The sequence below is a fragment of the Anser cygnoides genome, chromosome 22 (assembly GCF_040182565.1).
Source record: "Anser cygnoides isolate HZ-2024a breed goose chromosome 22, Taihu_goose_T2T_genome, whole genome shotgun sequence".
In the NCBI taxonomy this organism is placed as follows: Eukaryota; Metazoa; Chordata; class Aves; order Anseriformes; family Anatidae; genus Anser; species Anser cygnoides.
In genome coordinates, this window is record NC_089894.1 from 3,538,731 (window position 1) to 3,556,888 (window position 18,158).

The following is an 18,158-nucleotide window of genomic DNA, read 5'->3' on the forward strand; positions in this document are numbered from 1 at the left end:
CGGCTCCTCGGGGCCACCGGCAGTGGTGAGGGCACCGGCAGAGGTCACGGAAGCTGCGTGGGCTCCGGGCCAGGCGGCTGCGTTTAACCCGCGGCCCTCGGCCTGCTCCGGCAGCACCGTCCCGTGCAGGCTGCTCCCCGCGGGGACCGGGGTCACCAGCTCCTCCTGCCCTACTTTGCTCGCTGGCTGGCAGCCGCAGCTCTCGCCTTTGTCTTCTCAGAGGCTGGAAGCTTCTAATTAAAACTTCCAGCCCGCTCTGAGTTCGTTCCTCTCATTAAGAGGGGAGCGGGGAGGCGGGGGGAGAGCCCAGATCTGCATCCCCGCAGTGCCGGGAGTGACAGCTTTCCGCAAGAGGCAGCAGCGCTTTGATCCCGGCTGCGTAGGAGCTGGGAGAAAATAAATCTCCGGGGAGCTGAGCGGGGGCCGGCCGGGCACCCCGTGCCCCCCGCGCTCTCCCAGTGGGTTTGGGAAAGGCTGCAGGGACGCAGAGCCCCCCCCGGATGCATGTCCCCAGGGGTGTCCCTGTTCCGGCTGGCTGGGGACCGCAGGCAGCTCCCGGCACCTGTGGGGCGCGGATGTGCACCACAACGATTCCGCGGGTATAAAACCCGTCCCGATACCGGCGGCACCAAAGCGGGGACCCCCAGTGTGGGACCGGCATCAGGCTGGGAACAGGGAGCTGTGGGGCATTAGGGGCGGTGGTGCCAAGAGGATGTCCCTGAGCACACCACCAGTGCCACCAGTGCCACCAGTGTATCTCCACAGCCCCTCTGGGACATGGCCCAGCGGGACCTGGCACCGTCCCCACCCGGCGGGCCGGGAGCTCTCCCGGCCATCGGCTGCCACCTAGCTGCCAGCCGCCCAGGCCTGTCCCCGCCACTGCAGTGTCCCCGGCCAGCACCCCAGGGACCCGCTGCCTCCGGCCACCCTCGATGCCACCACGTGTCCCTTACGTCGCCAGGTCCCCAAAACACCCTCCAACCCACGCCTTGCACCGCGGTCCCCACCGACGCTGCCTTGTCCCCAGGATGTCCCCAGGCCCCGTAACCCCACTTTATGGCCACGCCACAGCAGCTCACAAGGGCTGGGGTCGGCGGTGGCCCCGTGCCCATCGCCGCTGCCTCGTGCCCCGCGTTTCCCGGCAGGGCCGCGCTCGCACAAAGCCCCCTCATTGCCATGCCGGGCCCGCGCCCGCCGGCACACAGAGCCCCTTTCACGCGGCCCTGGCACCCGGCCGCAGGGACCGGTGCGGGGAGAAAGCCCCCCCCCGCCTCGGCCTTGGCGCACGTGTGAGCACCCCAATGAGGTCGGTGTGGGGGGGGTGGCGGCGGGGGACAAGGCCATGCACATGTGTGTGCACGCGCAGCCGTGCCCACAGCAGGATGAGGCCCGGGGCTGGGAGCAGGACGCGGCGCCCTGAGCCCCAGCCAGGCCCCAGCGAGGGGCAGGCGCTGCCCAGCGCCCTTACAGCCCCACTGGGCTGGAACGGACTTGGGAGGCTTCAGCTGGCTAATTAAAAGCAGTTTTAATTAGCAGCCTACCTGCGCTGCCAGGCGTCCCGCGGGGTGCCTCAGCCGTGGGGAACGGGGCTGTGGCGCCTGGGTGCTCAGCCAGGGCTTGTCCTGGGGGGTCAGCACAAGCAGTGTGAGCGTGGGTGGGTGTGTGTGTGTGGGTGGGTGGGTGGGTGTGTGTGTGCGTGCGTGCATGACCTGGTGGGCGTGCACACGCTTGTGCACACACGGATCTGCACATATGGGGTGGCCGTGCACGTGCATGTCTGCACTGCACACTGTGTACGTGTGCTTGGGAGGATCAATGTGCGTGTGCACTGCTGAGGGTGTGCAACGTGCGCGTGTGTTCAGGGAAGCAGCACGTGTGTATCTGTGCACACTGTTGCACACGTGCAAGGGGAGCCATGCATGTGTGTAGCTACATTGCACGTGGCGTGTGTGCACTTATGGGGGTGGACGTGCAGGTGCACCCCTGTGCACGTGTGCCTGGCCACGGATAGACGTGCGTGTGCGTATCTGTAGGTGCCCAAGGGGGGAGTTGTGCGTGCATGTGGATGTCTTTTCACGGCTGTGTGCACGTCCATGTCCTGAAAAGGCTTTCACAGGCGTGCACATGTGGCTGCGTCTTTGTGCCGGTGGGTGTGCATGGACACGTTTGTACGAGGATGTGTGTGCGGCTGTGCAACACACCCCTCAGCCCGTTGAACACCTGGAGACGCAGCTGGGGCCAGTGGCTGTGGGGACAGGACCCAGGGCGCAGGGACACCCCGTGCCCTTGCAGTGGGCACCCTCTGAAACGGCACCCGGCCAGCACCCACAGTGCCCCTGGCATTGCTCCAAGCACCAACGGTGCCCCACAGCACCTCACCCGGCACCCACAGTGCCCCATGGGTGCCCATGGCCACGGTCCCGCTCTGCCTCCTGCCCCGGGCGCTGGCAGTGCCCACAGGAGTGTGGGGTAAACCCCGGGGCGGGGGGATCCGGGCAGGGGGCCGGGGGCCTTGCCATGACGCCTGGGCTGTCTGCCAGGGCTCATCCGTCCCTGCCGGGCGCCACAAAGGCCGGCTTTTGTGCTCGCCCTGTGGCTCCTTGGCCCATGGCCAGTGCTGGGGGCGGCTGGCAGGGGTGGGAGCCGCCACACTCCATAAAACCCCCAGGGCTGGGACACACCGTGCCCAGCCCTTGGCATGGAGAGCCAGCGGCTGTCCTCCTACGGCCGCCGCTTCGGCTCAGCCGCCTCGGCACGCCGGGGGCTCCCCACCAGCCCCCCGGGCCGGCCCCGCGTCCTCAGCGCGCAGCCGGGCCTCCGCTGGGCCGCCCGCCCCGGGCCGGGCAGGATGGACTTCTCGCTGGCCGAGGCGCTCAACTCGGAGTTCAGGGAGACGCGCACCAACGAGAAGGTGGAGATGATGGAGCTCAACGACCGCTTCGCCAGCTACATCGAGAAGGTTCGGCTCCTGGAGCAGCAGAACAAGATGCTGGTGCTGGAGCTGAACCAGGTGCGGGACCAGGAGCCTTCGCACCTGGCCGACGTCTACCAGGAGGAGCTGCGCGACCTGCGGCGCCACGTGGAGCAGCTGGCCACCGCCAAGGCCCGCGTGGAGATCGAGAGGGACAACCTGGCTGAGGACCTCGGAAACCTTCGGCAAAAGTAAGGTGCTGCCCTGCTTGGGGTTGTCCTGGGGGCCAGGGCGGTGACTGGGACCAGGGGGGCCACCAGGACCAGGTTGTCCCCAGGGATCAAGGTACCCACTGGGGCTGGTACCAGGGTGGCCACCGGGACCAAGGTGGCTACTGAGGCTGAGCTGGGGGCTGGCAGGGCTCTGGGCACAGGTGGTGGGGATGAGGGCACAGGGAACGTGCTGAGGGTGCAGGGCTGGGATGGCCACATGCAGGGAGCACGTGTGGCACAGGGCGAAACGTGAGGGACACATGTGTGGTGTGGGGGACATGGGGACGGGGCAGGAGGACGGCGTGGTGGGCACAGGCAGCACCCCGGCACTGCAGGGACCCAAGGGTGGTGCATCCACGGGGCTGAGCTGCAAGTGGCCACTGCAAGTAACGAGTAACGGTGCCCAAGTAATGGTGCCCAACGAATAACAGTGCCTGTCTGCGACACTGCAGGCTACAGGAGGAGGTGACCCTGCGGCTGGAGGCCGAGAGCACCCTGGCTGCATTCAGACAGGTGAGGGCGAGGGCCGGATCCTGTCCGCATGCTGCCAGCCCCGGGGCATGAGCGGGGCCAGGCTCAGCACCCGCCAGCACCGGGGCTCCTGGTGGGACCAGGCAGGGCTGGGATGGGGACAAGTGGGGCTGAGGGGTGCGGGGGTGCAGCGCCCTGAGCCCACCCTGGGGACCTTCCTTCCTGTCCTGTTCTGCGTGGTGGCAGGACGTCGATGCCGCCGCCCTGGCTCGCCTCGACCTGGAGCGCCGCGTGGGGTCCCTGCAGGACGAGCTGGCCTTCCTCAGGAAGGTGCATGAGGAGGTAACGCCACCACTGACACCACTGCCATGCCATGGGGGAACCGGGGATGGGGAGGGGGCTCCGTGCTGACCCCCGGTGCCCCGCAGGAGCTGCGGGAGCTGCAGGAGCAGCTGGCCCGGCACCGGGTGCACGTCGAGGTGGACACCAGCAAGCCGGACCTGACGGCCGCCCTGCGCGACATCCGCACCCAGTACGAGGCCATGGCCGCCAGCAACATGCAGGAGACTGAGGAGTGGTACAAGTCCAAGGTGTGGGGTGGGACCTGGCTGCCGGGCGGGTGCCATCCCCCTGCCAGGATGTCACCTTCATGGGGAGGGGGTCAGCCTCTCCCGGGGCTGGGTGACTCTGCAGGGTGGTGGCACCGGGGGGTTGGCATCCCTGCTGTCCCCGCTCATGTCCCGTGTCCTGGTTTGGGCCCCGGGGGAGCAGGGATATGTCCCCGTTGGTGAGTCACAGTCCCTAGAGAGGTGTTTGCAGTGACGGGTCCCACGGGCACTGTCTCATAGGAGCAGCGACGTGTCCCCAGTGACATCCCGCACCACCATCCCTCCCTCCTGCAAAAGCAGGGACATGTCCCCTGTAACACCTCCCATCAGGGATGCATCCCACGTCCACCATCCCATCACCCCAAGGGACCAGGGACGTGCCTCCATGAGGTGCCAGCAGGGGCGCGTCCCACACCCACTGTCCCGTCATCCCGTGGTAGCAGGGACATGTCCCCAGTGGCACATGGCATGGGGGACATGCCCCACCTGCACTGTCCCACCACCCTGCAGGAGCAGGGACATTCCCCCTGCTCCCATGTCACCGTGGCCACGTCCCTCCTGTGGGAGCAGGGACAGCTCCCCCTGGCATGTGCCACTGGGGCCGTGCCCCTCCCATGGAGGAGAGCAGGGTCATGTCCCCGTGCCATGTGCCACGAGGACGCCGTCCCTGCCCCATGCCCCTGCCCCATGGCACGTCCCCCCCCCCAGTTCACAGACCTGACGGACGCAGCCGCCCGGCACGCGGAGGCCCTGCGCGCGGCCAAGCAGGAGGCCAACGAGTACCGGCGCCAGCTCCAGGCCCTCACCTGCGACCTGGAGGCCCTGCGGGGTTCGGTAGGTGCCAGCCGGGAGGGGGGGAAAAGAGGGGGACACGGCCTCGGGCAGGGGCCACCACCACGGGGATGCTGCTGGGGAGCTCTGCCCGGGGCTGGGGGCACGGGCAGTGGCCAGGGGTGGGAGCTGGGTGGGTACCGTGGGGAGCCCCTCGCTCCTGGAAGGAGGCGGCCGCTGAGGGCACCGCGTCCCCTCGCGGCCCCCAGAACGAGTCCCTGGAGAGGCAGCTGCGGGAGCTGGAGGAGCGCTACGCGCTGGAGACCGCCGGCTACCAGGACACGGTGGTGCGGCTGGAGGAGGACATCCGCAGCCTCAAGGAGGAGATGGCGCGGCACCTGCAGGAGTACCAGGACCTGCTCAACGTCAAGCTGGCCCTAGACATCGAGATCGCCACGTACCGCAAGCTGCTGGAGGGCGAGGAGAGCAGGTGATGGCAGAGCAGGGCCTCATCCTGCCCCGAACCATCCCCACGTCCTCCTGGTCCCTCTGGGGGTGGGGAGCAGCCCCCAGCCCTCCTGCCCCAGCCCTGGGCAGAGCAGAGCTGCTGTGTGGGGCTGCGTGGGGCGGTGGGGACCTGGTGCTCTCCCCGACGCCCCCGTTGCTCCCGCAGGATCACCATCCCTGTGCAGACCTTCTCCAACCTGCAGATCCGAGGTGGGCAGGATGGTGGTGCTGTGAGTGGGGTGTGAGGCCGGGAGGGCCTGGGGGCTCCGTGGGAGGAGGTGTCATCCTGGCCAGCCCTGCGCCATCCAGAAGGAGTGGGACGTTTTCCTCCGAATCTCAAGGAACGAGGACTCCAGGGTCTTGTCCCTGGCACCAACCTGCTGCCAGGTCCCTGTGCCACGGGGGTCCCCCAGGATGGAGGGGAGGAGTGTGCCATGGCTGCGTCCCCAAGGCCAACCACGTCCCCCATGCCAACTGTCCCCCCAGGGTCAACCCCGTCGCCAAGGCCAACCACATCCCAAAGCTATCCACATCCCAAAGCCCCAAGACCAGTCCTGTCCCCAGTGCCAGCTGTGTCCCCAAGGCCAACCACAACCTGAAGCCAGTCATGTCCCCAGTGCCAACCATGTCCCCAGGACCATCTACGTCCCTGAGGCTGATCACGTCCCCAGGGCTGCTCACTGCCATGGACTGGGGTTTTCCTGCCCAGCATGTTCCCTTTGGGCCCCCCCACTTGTGCATGGGTATAGGGGCCACATGTGGGACACTTGGTCACTGCCATGTCCTGCCTGCGTCCCCCAGAGACCAGCCTGGACACCAAATCCCTGTCGGAAGCTCACCTGAAGAGGACCATCGTGGTCAAAACTGTGGAGACCAGAGATGGAGAGGTGGGAAGTCCTCATCCATGCCTCCCACGCTGCTTCCCCTCCATCCCTGCCTCCCCGCAGGGTGTCCCCCAAGGGGGATGCTCGTCACGCAGGTGGGGCCACCATCCCTCAGCCCCATGAGCAGCCTGGGCAGGGAGCCCGGTGGCTCCAGAGCATGGTGGAGCTGAGCCTGGCAGCTCTTAGAGAAAACTATCCCCATCCCTGTCCCCATCCCTGTCCCTGTCCCCAAGGTTGTTCAGAGCCCAGGAAGGCTCAGGAGGGGAGGAGGGCCCGAGCTGGGGTGACAGTCCCTCTCCCTCTGCCTCCAGGTGATCAAGGAGTCCAAGCAGGAGCACAAGGAGGTGGCATAGAGCGGGCGAGCCGCAGCAGCCGCGCTTGTAGCCGTAGCCCCGTAGGTGCTGTCCGATGCTGCGAGGGACCCCGGTGACCGGGTGGGAGCTGCGGGATGAGGTGGGGATGCTCTGGGGGGCACCTCCCTCCTGCCCACCCTCACCTCTCCCACCACCCCTGGACCCCCTGCTTGGGGCCGGGCGCTGCGTGGGGAGGGGACTGGAGACACGGGGGGAGGCGAGCGGTACTGGGCAGAGCCCGGTCCCGCAGCACAGCAGAGCTGGCATTTTGGGGGCCATGCCAAGTGTGCGACCTGGGTCTCTGGCTCGCCGACGTCTGTCAAGGAAGTCCATCCTGTTTCGATCTCTGCATGCCAGTTGGAAAAGGCAATGGTGCAAAGAGCATCTCTCCCTGCATCCCACCCCGCTGCCCACTCTCTGGTCCAGGAAGCCGCCCTGAATCTGCCCCTGTGTCCAGGCCCTGAGCATCCCAGGGGGGCTGGAGGTGGCAAGGTACCAGCTGGCCAGGGGCGTTTTCCCATCCCTGAGCATTGGGTGGGCTTAGCCAAGAGGCACGGGCAGGAGGAGGAGGAGAATGGAGCCGCACAGGGAGGCAGGATTCTGCTGGGATGGTGTGAAAGGGTGATGGAGTGGAGATAACGAGGGGTGCCTGCGGGTGTGGGGGGGTTGTGGGGCTGGAGAAGTGATGGGCAGAGCAGGCTGGGTGGCCTCATTCAGTTTTCCAGGACACAGAGCCATGGGGCTGTCCCAGCCCCGAGTGGGTGCCCCCACCAAGGTGCCCCCATCAGCACGGTGGAGGAAACAGTCCCGAGGGGCTCGTGGCCAGGGGGGACCCACGGCCATGTGCTTGGCCCCTCACCTGGGGGGGTCCCATGCAGGTGAAAGTGGAGATGAGGGGAGTGAGGACAGCAGGAGGAGGAGAAAGAGGAAGAGGAGAAGGAGGAGGAGGAGGGTGTTGGGGCACCCATGGGTGCTCTCAGAGCAGGAGGTGCTTCCTGTGACCCAGGAGTTCTGGGGGAGGACAGGCAGCCCTCCCTGTTCTCCCTGTCCCAACCAGCTCACAGTATGAGTCCCACCACCGCAGCGAGCCAGGGCTGCCTGGGTCAAGCCCTGGCCGTGCAGGAGCCTGAGCCCAGCTCCTGCATGAGAGGGGCTTGGCAGAAATTCCCTGTCCCGGGGCTCCATGTGGCCTTGCCCCCCCCCATGCGTCCTCCCTTGCTTCCCCTGCCCAGACCAGCACATGCCACCCAGTTGGGGCCATCACCCAGCCCAGTGCTCACCCACAGCCCCCATCCCCAACCTTTGATTTAACCACTACCAGGAGCAAAACCTGCCCCACTGCCACCTAACATAGGAGCAACCACCCAGCAGCGCTTCTCGTACCCCATAAGCCCGTAGGGATGAACACGTGGAATGCCACTCGGTTGCCATCCTCCCTTACCCCCTTTGTCCGCTGTGTCTCCCAGCTCTGTGAAAAATTAATGTCCTAATGTCTGCGGCAGCACGAGATGAGAAATAAAGCTTACACAAGTGCTACTTCGATGGTTGTACTGCAAGCTGCCTCTCCGCGCCATCCCCTGCCCCAGCCACAGGACAAGCTGCCAGTGCCATGGGTTATTCGGGATTAGCCAGGGGGACCCCAGAGGGGTCCTTTGGGAGCCCAAACCCACTGCTGGCAGCTTCCTTGTGGGGGATGAAGGCTCAGTCCTGAACCCCAGGGCCAACGCATTTGGCCATTTGCGTGTGGTTTGGACACATGCAAGGGCTTGTGGCATGGTGCAGGGATAACCCCCAAAGCCAGCAGTGTGGCAGGAGAGATCCCCTTCCCTAGAGGGAGGGAGGGGAAGCACAGACCTGTTCTGGGGTCTTCAGCAGCAAACCCAGCGTGAACCCAGGCTGCCACTCCTGGGGAGCCTCAGGTGCCGGCTGTATCTCTGAGGACCAGTGGTTAATTCCTAATGACCTCGTGAAGGGCTGGTGAGGATGGGTTGTGTTGGCAAGCAGCAGGAAATGCTGTGGGTGAGTGGGGATTATAGGGGGGCATTGGGAATTTGGGAGCCCCAGCCTGGCCCTGGGTGGAAGGATGTGGCCAGTGCACGTAGGCTGGATATAGCCACCAGAGAGGGTGCCACGAGACCCTGCACGCCAGGAAAGCAGCTCAGGGGCTGAGCACTGCGAGACCCTCAGTGCTGCCTGGCCACCCGGACAGCTGGCTTCTCCGGGGAAAGCTGAAGTCCTCAGGTCACCTCCTTGGCAAAAGGACCAGAGATGAGCCCAGCGGGGAAGTCGTGCTCTACGCTGAGGAGCAAACAAGAGGCCACTTAAACGCTGCACAGATGCCATCCTCTTTGGAGGACATCTTTTGCAACACATAAATAACGGCTAATAAAAAGCCAAATATCTCACAGGTCCATGCTGAGTTGGGCGAATTCAAACATCAAACCACCACCACCAAAACAAAACACAAACAGGAAAATTTCTAAAGATATCCTCTGTTTTCATTTGGATTTTTTTTTTCCTTCGAAAGTATAAATGTTTAAACTCAAATTTTTAAAGACAGGTTTGCTCCAGCTAAGGATCTCAAACAAACACTGAATGTTTTGAAATGTTGGCAGTCGAAGTTTTCAGCAATGAAAAGAACTAAAAAAAAAAAAATAAATCTAAGAAAAGCCAGAATTAATTGGAGTAAAACAGTTTGGTGGATTACAGTGGACTCTTAGAAAAACAGCCCTAATAAATCACTGATGTGGTTTGAGAACTCTGTAGTGCTTGGCAAGAAAATACTGCAACAACTCCAAGTATTTATTCAAAAAGGATTATATTGAGCTTAAAAGGCTACCGCAAACCTGCATAGGGGGCCAGGAACAGCCCGTGGTGGTGTGAAACCCCCTCCTGTCCCACCAAGCCGTACCGCCCAGCAGCACAGGGACTTTTCCGTCTCAGTCCTCACTGCTGCGCTCTCGACCCAAAATGGAGGATGAGTGGGCGCTGGCAGCATTTCGATCCCATTTATTTCTAATGGTCAAAACATTACAAATTTCTCATGAAATAATGGTCAAAGGTGTAGGAGTGACCTGTTGGGGCTGAATGGGGACGCTACGTCCTCACGGGACACCTGAACACCTGCCGGCAGCAGCGGCACACGTGGATGCCGACGAAGATGGCGCTGATGAGGACGTAGCTCGTGCTGATGGCCTTGATGGCATAGATCGTCTCGGGATCGTCGAGCGTCCGTCTGCGCTGGCGCTGGTGGCCCACGCTGAGCCGGAAGCCGGCCACCAGCTGGCCCTCCCGCCAGCAGAAGTAGGTGCCTCTGTCACTGAACTGGACCCGCTGGATGTGCAGGTGGTTTCCGTGGTCGATGAAGACCCGCATGCTCTGGTTGACACCCACGAGGAAGTGGGAGCGATAGAGCCGGACAGAGTCCTTGTCCCAGGCCACGGCGTGCTCGGGCCGGGCTCCTGGGCAGGCGATGATCAGATCTCTTCCTACTGGATGCTTGTGGAACTGCGTGGGGACGTGGGGTAGCCAGGGCTTCTGGCCCAGCTTGTAAATTACGTTGGAGATGGCCTGCACCCCTTCCTGGGGGTCCTGCTCCTTCACGCAGGGGGCCAGGCAGCTTCGGATGGCCACCTCGGGCCTCCAGCGGCGGCCGCGGCGCTGAAGATGCATGGAGATGGCCCTGGAGCCGCAGGAGGTGACGTTGGGCAGGGCAGTGCGGTAGCGGGGGTGCAGCTTGGCGCTCCGCATGTAGCACAGCCCGATCCGCCGCTGCTCGCCCCTCACACCGCAGCGGTCGCATTTGGTCCAGTCCCAGAAGGTGGTGAAGAGGCTGAAGAGCTTCCCTGTGTAGTCGTCCTGGACGTGCTCGCCTCTGTCCACAAAAGCCACCGTGATGTGCTTGGTTGGCTGCACGTCCACGTCGTAGCCGTAGAAGAAATCCCCTTTCTTAGTGCCGCACAGGTAGAGGCCCGAGTCTGTCACTTGGGCCCGGAAGACGATGAGACTGAACATCCGGATGCTGAAACGCTTCAGCACGTTGCTGCCCACGTGGATATGGCCCGAGTCAAGAACCACGTTGCCAGCAAAGTCCGTCAGGACCGTGGTTTCCTTGCTTCCCATGGTCTTCTGGAAGTACCAGACGACGTTAGAGACCTCCTCGGGCTTGCAGTTGCAAGGGAGCTCAAAGGTCATGTCGGCCAGGTAAGCGGCGTTGTCAAACATCAGGAAAGCAGGACAAACCATTCGCTTGAATATATCTTCTTTCTCCTCAATCGCAAAAGAGTGGAGCACATCTACCATGCAGAGGAGAAGTACAGCTCTTGGCAGCCCGGTCTCCATCATGCCCAGCAGCCTCTGCCGTCAGCAGGATGAACCCAGCCACCACGTCCTCAGTGTGGCGCGGGGTTGGAGGTGTCGGCACCAAGGCAGGGACCAGGGCGCACACACCACCTGCTCACCAGGGATGGGGCTTGTAAGAGACTTTCGAAGGTGGACACCCAGCCTGTGGCCGACAGCAGGGATCAAACAGCAGTCAAAATCTCTCATCCCAGAGTAACAGCTGCTGGGAACCACTTGCAAGCATCTGTTGTTGCAGCAGAGAATGTTTGTCCTGCCCTGCAGCAGCCCGCCTCGGTCTGGGACATGGCCTGTCCCTGTCCCCGCGTGTCAGGGACGTGGACTCTAGAATGTTTCCAGCTGCTCTAGAGCGCACCGTGCCACTGGGCAACGAGCAGAGATCGCTCGTGTAGCATGGCTGCGGAGGCAAAATGCAGCCTGCATGGTGGGAAGAAGGGAACCGCTGCTGTTTTCTTGAAAGAAGTAAACGTTAAGGGTTGCACCGACTCTTCTGAGCACAGTGATCATGGAGAACCGCCCCTGACGGCAGCTGACCTCTGTAGCCCAGAACCAGAGGTGACAAACACGGTATTTAGACTTCTGCATCCTCCCTGTTGGCTGTCCAAGTGTTTGTGTGCCGAAGACCCACCACACAGGCAATGTTTGAGACTCCCCCTCTTGGAGTGATCGAGGGAGGCTTTTCATTCACATCCTCCTTGCCTTGGCTGATGCTGGAACCAACCCTGGAGGCTTAAATGCATCTCTCCTATGGTAGAAGTGAGTTATTTGCTCCCCACTGACTCTGGCCAGACCTTCAGTTTAGGTTCTGGCACTTCCTGATCAGACCATGACTGCTTGGGAAACTGATTCCAGCCAGTCCAACAGCCCTTCCTCCTGCTGACATTCACACAATCACTCCTTCGAGGAGGAGCTCAGTGCTTGTGCCTGCATTTCATTTCTCCTGAGTCTTCTCACCAAACAACAGGGATTTTGCTTTTCCCCAAGTGGTGGGGATGCAGCAGGATGTGAGTGCAAGCCCTGAGCCACAGGACTGCTGAAAGCACTGGGGGTGTTCCCACCACAACTGAAGCTGCGGCTAGCGCAGGCTGTAGTACCAGGGCCATTCCTGCATCAACATCCTGCATCCCGACCATGGGACCATCCAGGATCTTTCCGTTTTGTTTGAGATATCAGCACTTGGCTTTCTGTTAGCCATCAGGTTTGCAAGTGTTGTGCAAAGGAATGGCACCTACAGCAGATTGCAGGGACACACGTGTCCCCATGGTTGATGCCACAAAGCCTGAAATTAGGGGCTTAGTGGTTTCTACAGAGGCAGTGGGAGAGGGTGAGTTGTAGTCAGCCAGGGGTGACTCTACCTTTTTCTCCTCTACCTGGGTTTTCAAAAAGAATGGACCTGGTAGTTGTTTCTGAGCTGAATTCAAGGCAGTCTGAGCAGTGTAACATGCACTGGGCTCCTCAGCACACTTGGGAGAAGCTTGAGGATCTTCCCAGACCAGAAATAAAAGTGAACTTGGTGGGTAGGTGTTGAGCTGTACAACATGAGCGTCTTCCTGAATCCTGCAGCCTAAACAGAAAGGCCGGTCAGTTTGGACACAATATTTGGCAGCACTGGAGAGTCTCTTTGTTGGACTGATGTTTGTCAGTTCCTTTTAAATTTAAATCTACGTAGATTTTAGGCAAACCATATAGTGTCCAAGATCATAGAACAATATCTCAGAGATTTACCCCATGGCCTACTTAAAATAGATGTTGGATCAGCCCCAGGTATATCACCTCGCACAGTATTTCCACTCCCATCAGCCTAATTTCAGCAGCTGCATGGTTAAGCGTGAAGTGCCACTGATTACATTTCTTAAATCCTGAGTGACAATGGACAGAGATGGAAAAAGGAAGGAAATACTTGCATTTTGGCCTCTCCTTCATAAATGCCTGCCTAATTTTTCTTTCTCTTGTTTGTTCTCCCCATCTAAGAGATTCTCACAGAATTGTCCTGTGAGGACACTGCCCCAGAGATCACAACGTACACAGAGTCCTTTCTGTAACTAACTTTTATTTGGCAGAACTATTGCTCTGGGTGGCTCCCAGGTACAGGGAAACGTACAGCAATGCTCCAGAAGTATCTGAGTTATTCTTAACTGTCTCACACAGTATCTGACGCCAAAGCCAAGCCATAAGGCCCTTTTCCACTTTGCTTCTGCATGACCCTGCAGCTTCTGCTCCTTCAGCTGACTTGGTAACATTTCATCAGCTCCATCATTATCCTTTCCTCGGCTTCGTTTTGCAAGCTGGTGTCTGTGAGGTGGATTTCGCTCTCTGCTTTGCAGCTGGCTGGGCCACTAAGGTGGCCAGGGGTCCAATAATCCCTGCTCATGCTCTGCAGCTTCCTAAACAAATCCCTGGTGCTCTCCTTCTCCGACTCACTCAGAAGATCCATGTTTAACCCAAAGCGCTTGGTGCCAGAAAGGCTCTGTAAGATCTGAAGGACAGCATCTCTGTCTTCGTGACAGATGTTCTCTGCCAGCACAGCAAGGAATTCACCCAGGAGGCCAAAACCCAAGTCAGCCTGAAAGATTCTGCCCAAGGCCTTCCCTTCGAGCTTAAGCAAAAGCTGGTATTTTTCTTTTCCGCTTTTTAAGCATCTGTGCCAATCTCGGTAAAATTCGGCAGAGGTTCCAGGCAGTTGATCCAGCTCCTGAAGGAAAAAAATAATCGTCAAGTTCTTTCTGTTTTGTTCCCACTTGACGATTTTTATTCCCCCTTCATCAATCTGTGGGTGTGTCTGACAGATGCTTTTAATACAGGCTTTGATAGCACAAAGGGCTGCGTAAAGCTTGTGAGGTAGCAAAACATGCAGAAAGATGAAGAAATAGCAGGTTCATCAAGCCCAAAAGAAAACAGAGAACTTAAGAGGAAAATAAAGGAAGAATAGGTGAGACCTGAAACACAGTGTAGATGAACACAGACCATCAGTGGAGTGATCCAAGCCCTAACCAGAACCAAACACACTAAACACTCTCCTGGAACTGCGGTAGTTCAGCAAAAGCCTGTCTCCATCTTGAGCATCAAGAGGCAAATCAAGCAGGTGAGCAGATAAAAGATAAGGGGCATAAAACCCACAAAATACACTGACGACTCTAACGTACTGTCTTGTAACATACTGCATTCATACAAGCCTCGGACTAGAAGAGAGAGCCAAGCTCAATGTGGCATCTCAGATAAAAGGAAATCCTGTTTTATACAATATGTAATTGAACTGCTGAACTCATCACTGCTGACTTCACTGACGCACAGACTGAAGAAGGATTAAAATGTTTAGGCTTTTACACAGATAGTGAGAACAAGGCACAGCAACATCAGGCTGTGTCTAAACACAAAATGCAGAAGCCCTGGAGATCTGAGCCCAAGGACTAATGGGATTAGGAACAGAGTTTGCTCTGGGGAGATCTCTGCTCACTCCAAGCAAATACAAAGCTGCCTAGAAGAGCTGCAAAAGGATGTCATAATAAACAGGCAAATGAAATTCACTGTCAAAAAATTCATGCAATGCTTGTGAGAAACATCCATGCAAAACATCTCTGGCTAGGGAAACGTCCAGTGACAGACTCCACTGTAGCTCCCATCAAGCAGGTGAGTCTCCTGTCATTGTGTCACTGGGCTAGCAGGAGTCACCACAGATATTCTTTTGAAGACATCAGCTCATTCTCAGCAGCAGTCAAAATGGCAAAGCCAATATTGGGAGCTAATAGGAAAGCAACTGAAAATAAAACAGAATTATTGTTTTATATCTCTATAAATCCAGTGGGTGCCTGAGCCTTGGATGCTGACTGCAGCTGGGCTCCTCTTATGCATAAGAGATAACCCAGCACCAGAGAAGAGAAGGGAAACAAAGGCAATGGAAGCATAAAACGCCTTCCATACCAGAAGACATTCAACTAACCAGGACTCTCCAGCTTGGAAAAAGTCTGCTGAAGGGGGCAGGAAAGACATCAGTCAAATCACAAACGGCCTGGATATAAAAGGTTTTGTCACCGTTTCCCGCAACCGAAGAACTAAGGGGAGCACCCAATGAACCCATCAGGCAGCAGGTTTAGAACAAAACAGTACTTTTCTGTATCATGCATAATTAAACCGTGGGGTGAAAAAGAATTGGCTGCATTCACAGAAGATGCGTTATCTGCATCTATTAAACGTGATGATCCAGATGCACAGCCTGGCTCTCGGGCTCTAAACTGCAGCCAGCTGGAGGAGTGCGGTCAAGGGAGGGCACTCTTCCCCAAGAATCTGTTACTGGCCACCGGCAGAGGCAGGGTATTGGGAGCTCTGGTCCGACGCTGTGCAGCTGGTCCTAGATTCCCACAGGGTTGAAGCAGCCTTTCCTTGGAGCAGCTGGTGCACGCCCTTACCAGCCACAAAGCAGGGGCCAAGACTGAGCCCTGCGATTATCTAACTCCAGTGTTCCTGGGGATTTTGAGGGCTTGTTCACAGGCAGAAATAATTCTGAATAATTCTTGTGCTTTAAACTAATACTCAAATTATTTTGGAGTAATTTTTAGATGCGGACAAAGTCCCGGGAAGCGTCTCCCTTACCTGGGGTATCTCCACGTCACCGGCTTGCTGGCCCTTCGTGTGGCCTGCACAAGGGTTCCACAGCACGTTTCTCTTGTTCCCCATTTTGTCCTTTTTCTCTAGAGGCTTCAGGTGTGATGCCAGCACGATGTCCCTGCAGGCAACAGGAAGGGGACAGAAGACCAAAAACTTTGAGGCTGCACCCCTCCGCAGTGCCTCCTGCGAGGCAGGCCATTTCCGAGCTTGTGCCACACATAGCAAACAAGACCAGCATTTACTTAAGATCACGAAGCATCAGAGAGGGATCAGAGGAAAAGAAAATACAGCACATGGGACACTTGGCAGGCACATCCTCCTCACACGCTCTGCATTAATCCAGCCATCAGGCCCGGCGAGGCAGGAATTGCCCCGCAGGCTGGACTGCTGCTGAGCACCGTGGTTCCTGCCCGACACGGGCAGGGCGCTGCCAGCTCCACCCAGCAGCTCCTGCCAGAGCCAGGGCCCAAGGAACTGGCAGGACACTCTTTTTCTCCTGCTTTTTTCTTATGGTACTCTGAAGCTTTTGTGGCTTTGGGACCTCCACAGGAAAAACCCTACATTCCTACGGGCCCTAAGGATTGTTTTGTAGCTTGGACAGGTACTTGTCTGTGGATTCATTTGAATTCAGCATCTTACTACACTGATGCCTACGACTACCTCCAGCAGCCAGGACCCAGTGGCTCACTTCATTCTTCTCATCCCATGGGATGAACATCTGAGCCCACAGCCCTCGCAGCAACCAGCGGGAGATCTTTGAAGGGGTCCAGGTCCCTGTAGCTACACCGGCAGCCTTCGCTGGTGAAGACGCTGCACCCACAGCGAGGAGCTGCTCCGCCGCCTCCCTCGGATGGCTTCTAGCTGCTAACGCTACAGTTGCATTGCAGATTTTCTGTACTGAGCAGGAGTGTGATCTGTGATCGTGCTCTAGCAGCTACACTGACAAAACTGCAGCAGGGAATCCTTTTACAGGGACTGGGGAGAAAGCAACAGGAAAAAATGCCATAAATGCCATTTTAAACTTTTTCCCTTTCACAGATCCGATAGCGTGACCAAATTCCAGCAGGATGAGGCCGTGAATGCAATTTGCTCCACTCCTGGATAAGCCTGGTCAGAGCCCTGGATCTGTCTGCAGATCTTTCTGCGTATGTCAAGGGATGGGGACTTGTGCAAGGAGGGCATTAGGAGCACTGCTCCTCCAGGGACCATCCCCGGATCATAAATCTGTTCCCAAACTGCCTCGGACAGGGCGATGATGGGTTTGGGAGCAAGAACGCGCCGAGCTGGGTGCGTGGGGACGCGCACTGCCCTGTCCTTCCACACCACCACCACCGACTGGGGCTGCAGAAGCCAGAGGGGAGGACAGGAGGTCAGGAAGGGCTGCCAGGGGCTGCGCTGCACCAGGGAAAGCATCGCAGCGGGGTAAACCCAACGCCTTCGGGTAACTGGTTTTCCACAGACCAGTGCCTTGGACTTGGCACAGTGCTGGTGACAGCGAGTCGGCAAGAGACTTCTAGGCTGGGACAGCTGAGATCTTAGCAGGCAGAAGTTAAGCTGCCAATTTTTTCAGCCGACTTTAAACAAGACCAGTTCTGTCAAATCAACGCTTTGTGTCACAGGGACCACAGAGTTTTCAAGCACCCTGGGAACCCTGAAGTCAGGTTTAGTGCACCGTCAAGCCATGCTCATAGCCACCCAGGGCATAAAGCGCATACAGGGAGCTCGGGAGCGAAGGGTGCCTTTTGGAGCCCTTTGGAACAAGGTGTGAGCTCAGAAGCAGCTGGGTGACCCCATCAGCGTGTGGTGAGTTTACATCTGTATTGCAAGAGGTCTAAAAATTCACCACCGCCCCCCGGGGGCTGCGTCAGCGCCGTGTCCAGAGCACCCGGCACCAAGGGGAGCCTCTGTGGTGCAGAGGGAGACATGACACGACCCCCGTGGTGCCGAGGCCAGGGACCGCAGCTGACGGTGCTAACGAATCTCCACGGGGTACGGAACAATTCAAATCCTCCCTCAAGGTGTCCTGGGGATGGCCACGTGCGGGGCCAGCCCTCGGCCGGACCTGAACTCCTCGTAGGAGGCGACCCGCTGGCACACGGCACGGAACTTGGCGCTGTCCTCCCTCGCGTGCTTCTCGTCGGCCGCCAGCGCCGCCCGCAGCTCCTCGTGCAGCGCGCCCAGGTCGAGGGCTCCGTCCGCCTCCATCGCCCTGCGGCTGCCGGCCCGGGGCTGTGCGGTACCGCGGCACCCAGAGCGGGCAGGGAGCTTCTGTCCCGACAGCCCCGCCGGGCTGCGCACCCCAGCACCTTCGCTCCTGTCGCGACGGCCCCGCCGCCCCGGCCGCGCTCGCTCCCGTTGCCATAGCGCCCGGCCGCGTGGCGCCAGGCCCCGGCGGGGCTGCCCGGGCCGCGCCTGACAGA

General features: G+C 59.3%; 3 protein-coding genes across 3 annotated transcripts; 1 reads left to right on the forward strand and 2 right to left on the reverse strand.

Annotated features, from left to right (window-relative positions):
- Positions 1-2,671: 2,671 nt before the first annotated feature.
- On the forward strand, positions 2,672-8,317 carry GFAP (glial fibrillary acidic protein). Its single transcript, XM_048047875.2, has 9 exons — positions 2,672-3,162; positions 3,636-3,696; positions 3,901-3,996; positions 4,083-4,244; positions 4,971-5,096; positions 5,303-5,523; positions 5,707-5,750; positions 6,342-6,427; positions 6,736-8,317. The coding sequence occupies exons 1-9, from the start codon at positions 2,699-2,701 to the stop codon at positions 6,775-6,777; spliced, it is 1,302 nt and encodes a 433-aa protein (XP_047903832.2). The 5' UTR covers positions 2,672-2,698; the 3' UTR covers positions 6,778-8,317.
- A 1,000-nt stretch (positions 8,318-9,317) lies between these two features.
- Positions 9,318-11,262, reverse strand: FAM187A (family with sequence similarity 187 member A). Its single transcript, XM_013198163.3, has one exon. The coding sequence runs from the start codon at positions 11,119-11,121 to the stop codon at positions 9,874-9,876; it is 1,248 nt and encodes a 415-aa protein (XP_013053617.3). The 5' UTR covers positions 11,122-11,262; the 3' UTR covers positions 9,318-9,873.
- A 1,904-nt stretch (positions 11,263-13,166) lies between these two features.
- CCDC103 (coiled-coil domain containing 103) lies at positions 13,167-18,078 on the reverse strand. The gene is made up of 3 exons (XM_013198144.3): positions 17,801-18,078; positions 15,724-15,856; positions 13,167-13,828 (listed from the first exon to the last, which is right to left on the reverse strand). The coding sequence occupies exons 1-3, from the start codon at positions 17,941-17,943 to the stop codon at positions 13,358-13,360; spliced, it is 747 nt and encodes a 248-aa protein (XP_013053598.3). The 5' UTR covers positions 17,944-18,078; the 3' UTR covers positions 13,167-13,357.
- Positions 18,079-18,158: the final 80 nt, after the last annotated feature.

Excerpts from the sequence above, each read along its gene's own strand:
- CCDC103 (XM_013198144.3), bottom strand. The coding sequence starts at position 17,943 with ATGGAGGCGGACGGAGCCCTCGACCTGGGCGCGCTGCACGAGGAGCTG. Across the intron at positions 15,857-17,800 it reads GCCTCCTACGAGGAGTTCAG|GGACATCGTGCTGGCATCAC; the intron begins GTCCGGCCGAGG and ends TGTTGCCTGCAG. Across the intron at positions 13,829-15,723 it reads GTGACGTGGAGATACCCCAG|GAGCTGGATCAACTGCCTGG; the intron begins GTAAGGGAGACG and ends TTTTTCCTTCAG.
- FAM187A (XM_013198163.3), bottom strand. The coding sequence starts at position 11,121 with ATGATGGAGACCGGGCTGCCAAGAGCTGTACTTCTCCTCTGCATGGTA.
- GFAP (XM_048047875.2), top strand. The coding sequence starts at position 2,699 with ATGGAGAGCCAGCGGCTGTCCTCCTACGGCCGCCGCTTCGGCTCAGCC. Across the intron at positions 5,524-5,706 it reads CTGGAGGGCGAGGAGAGCAG|GATCACCATCCCTGTGCAGA; the intron begins GTGATGGCAGAG and ends TTGCTCCCGCAG. Across the intron at positions 5,751-6,341 it reads CTCCAACCTGCAGATCCGAG|AGACCAGCCTGGACACCAAA; the intron begins GTGGGCAGGATG and ends TGCGTCCCCCAG.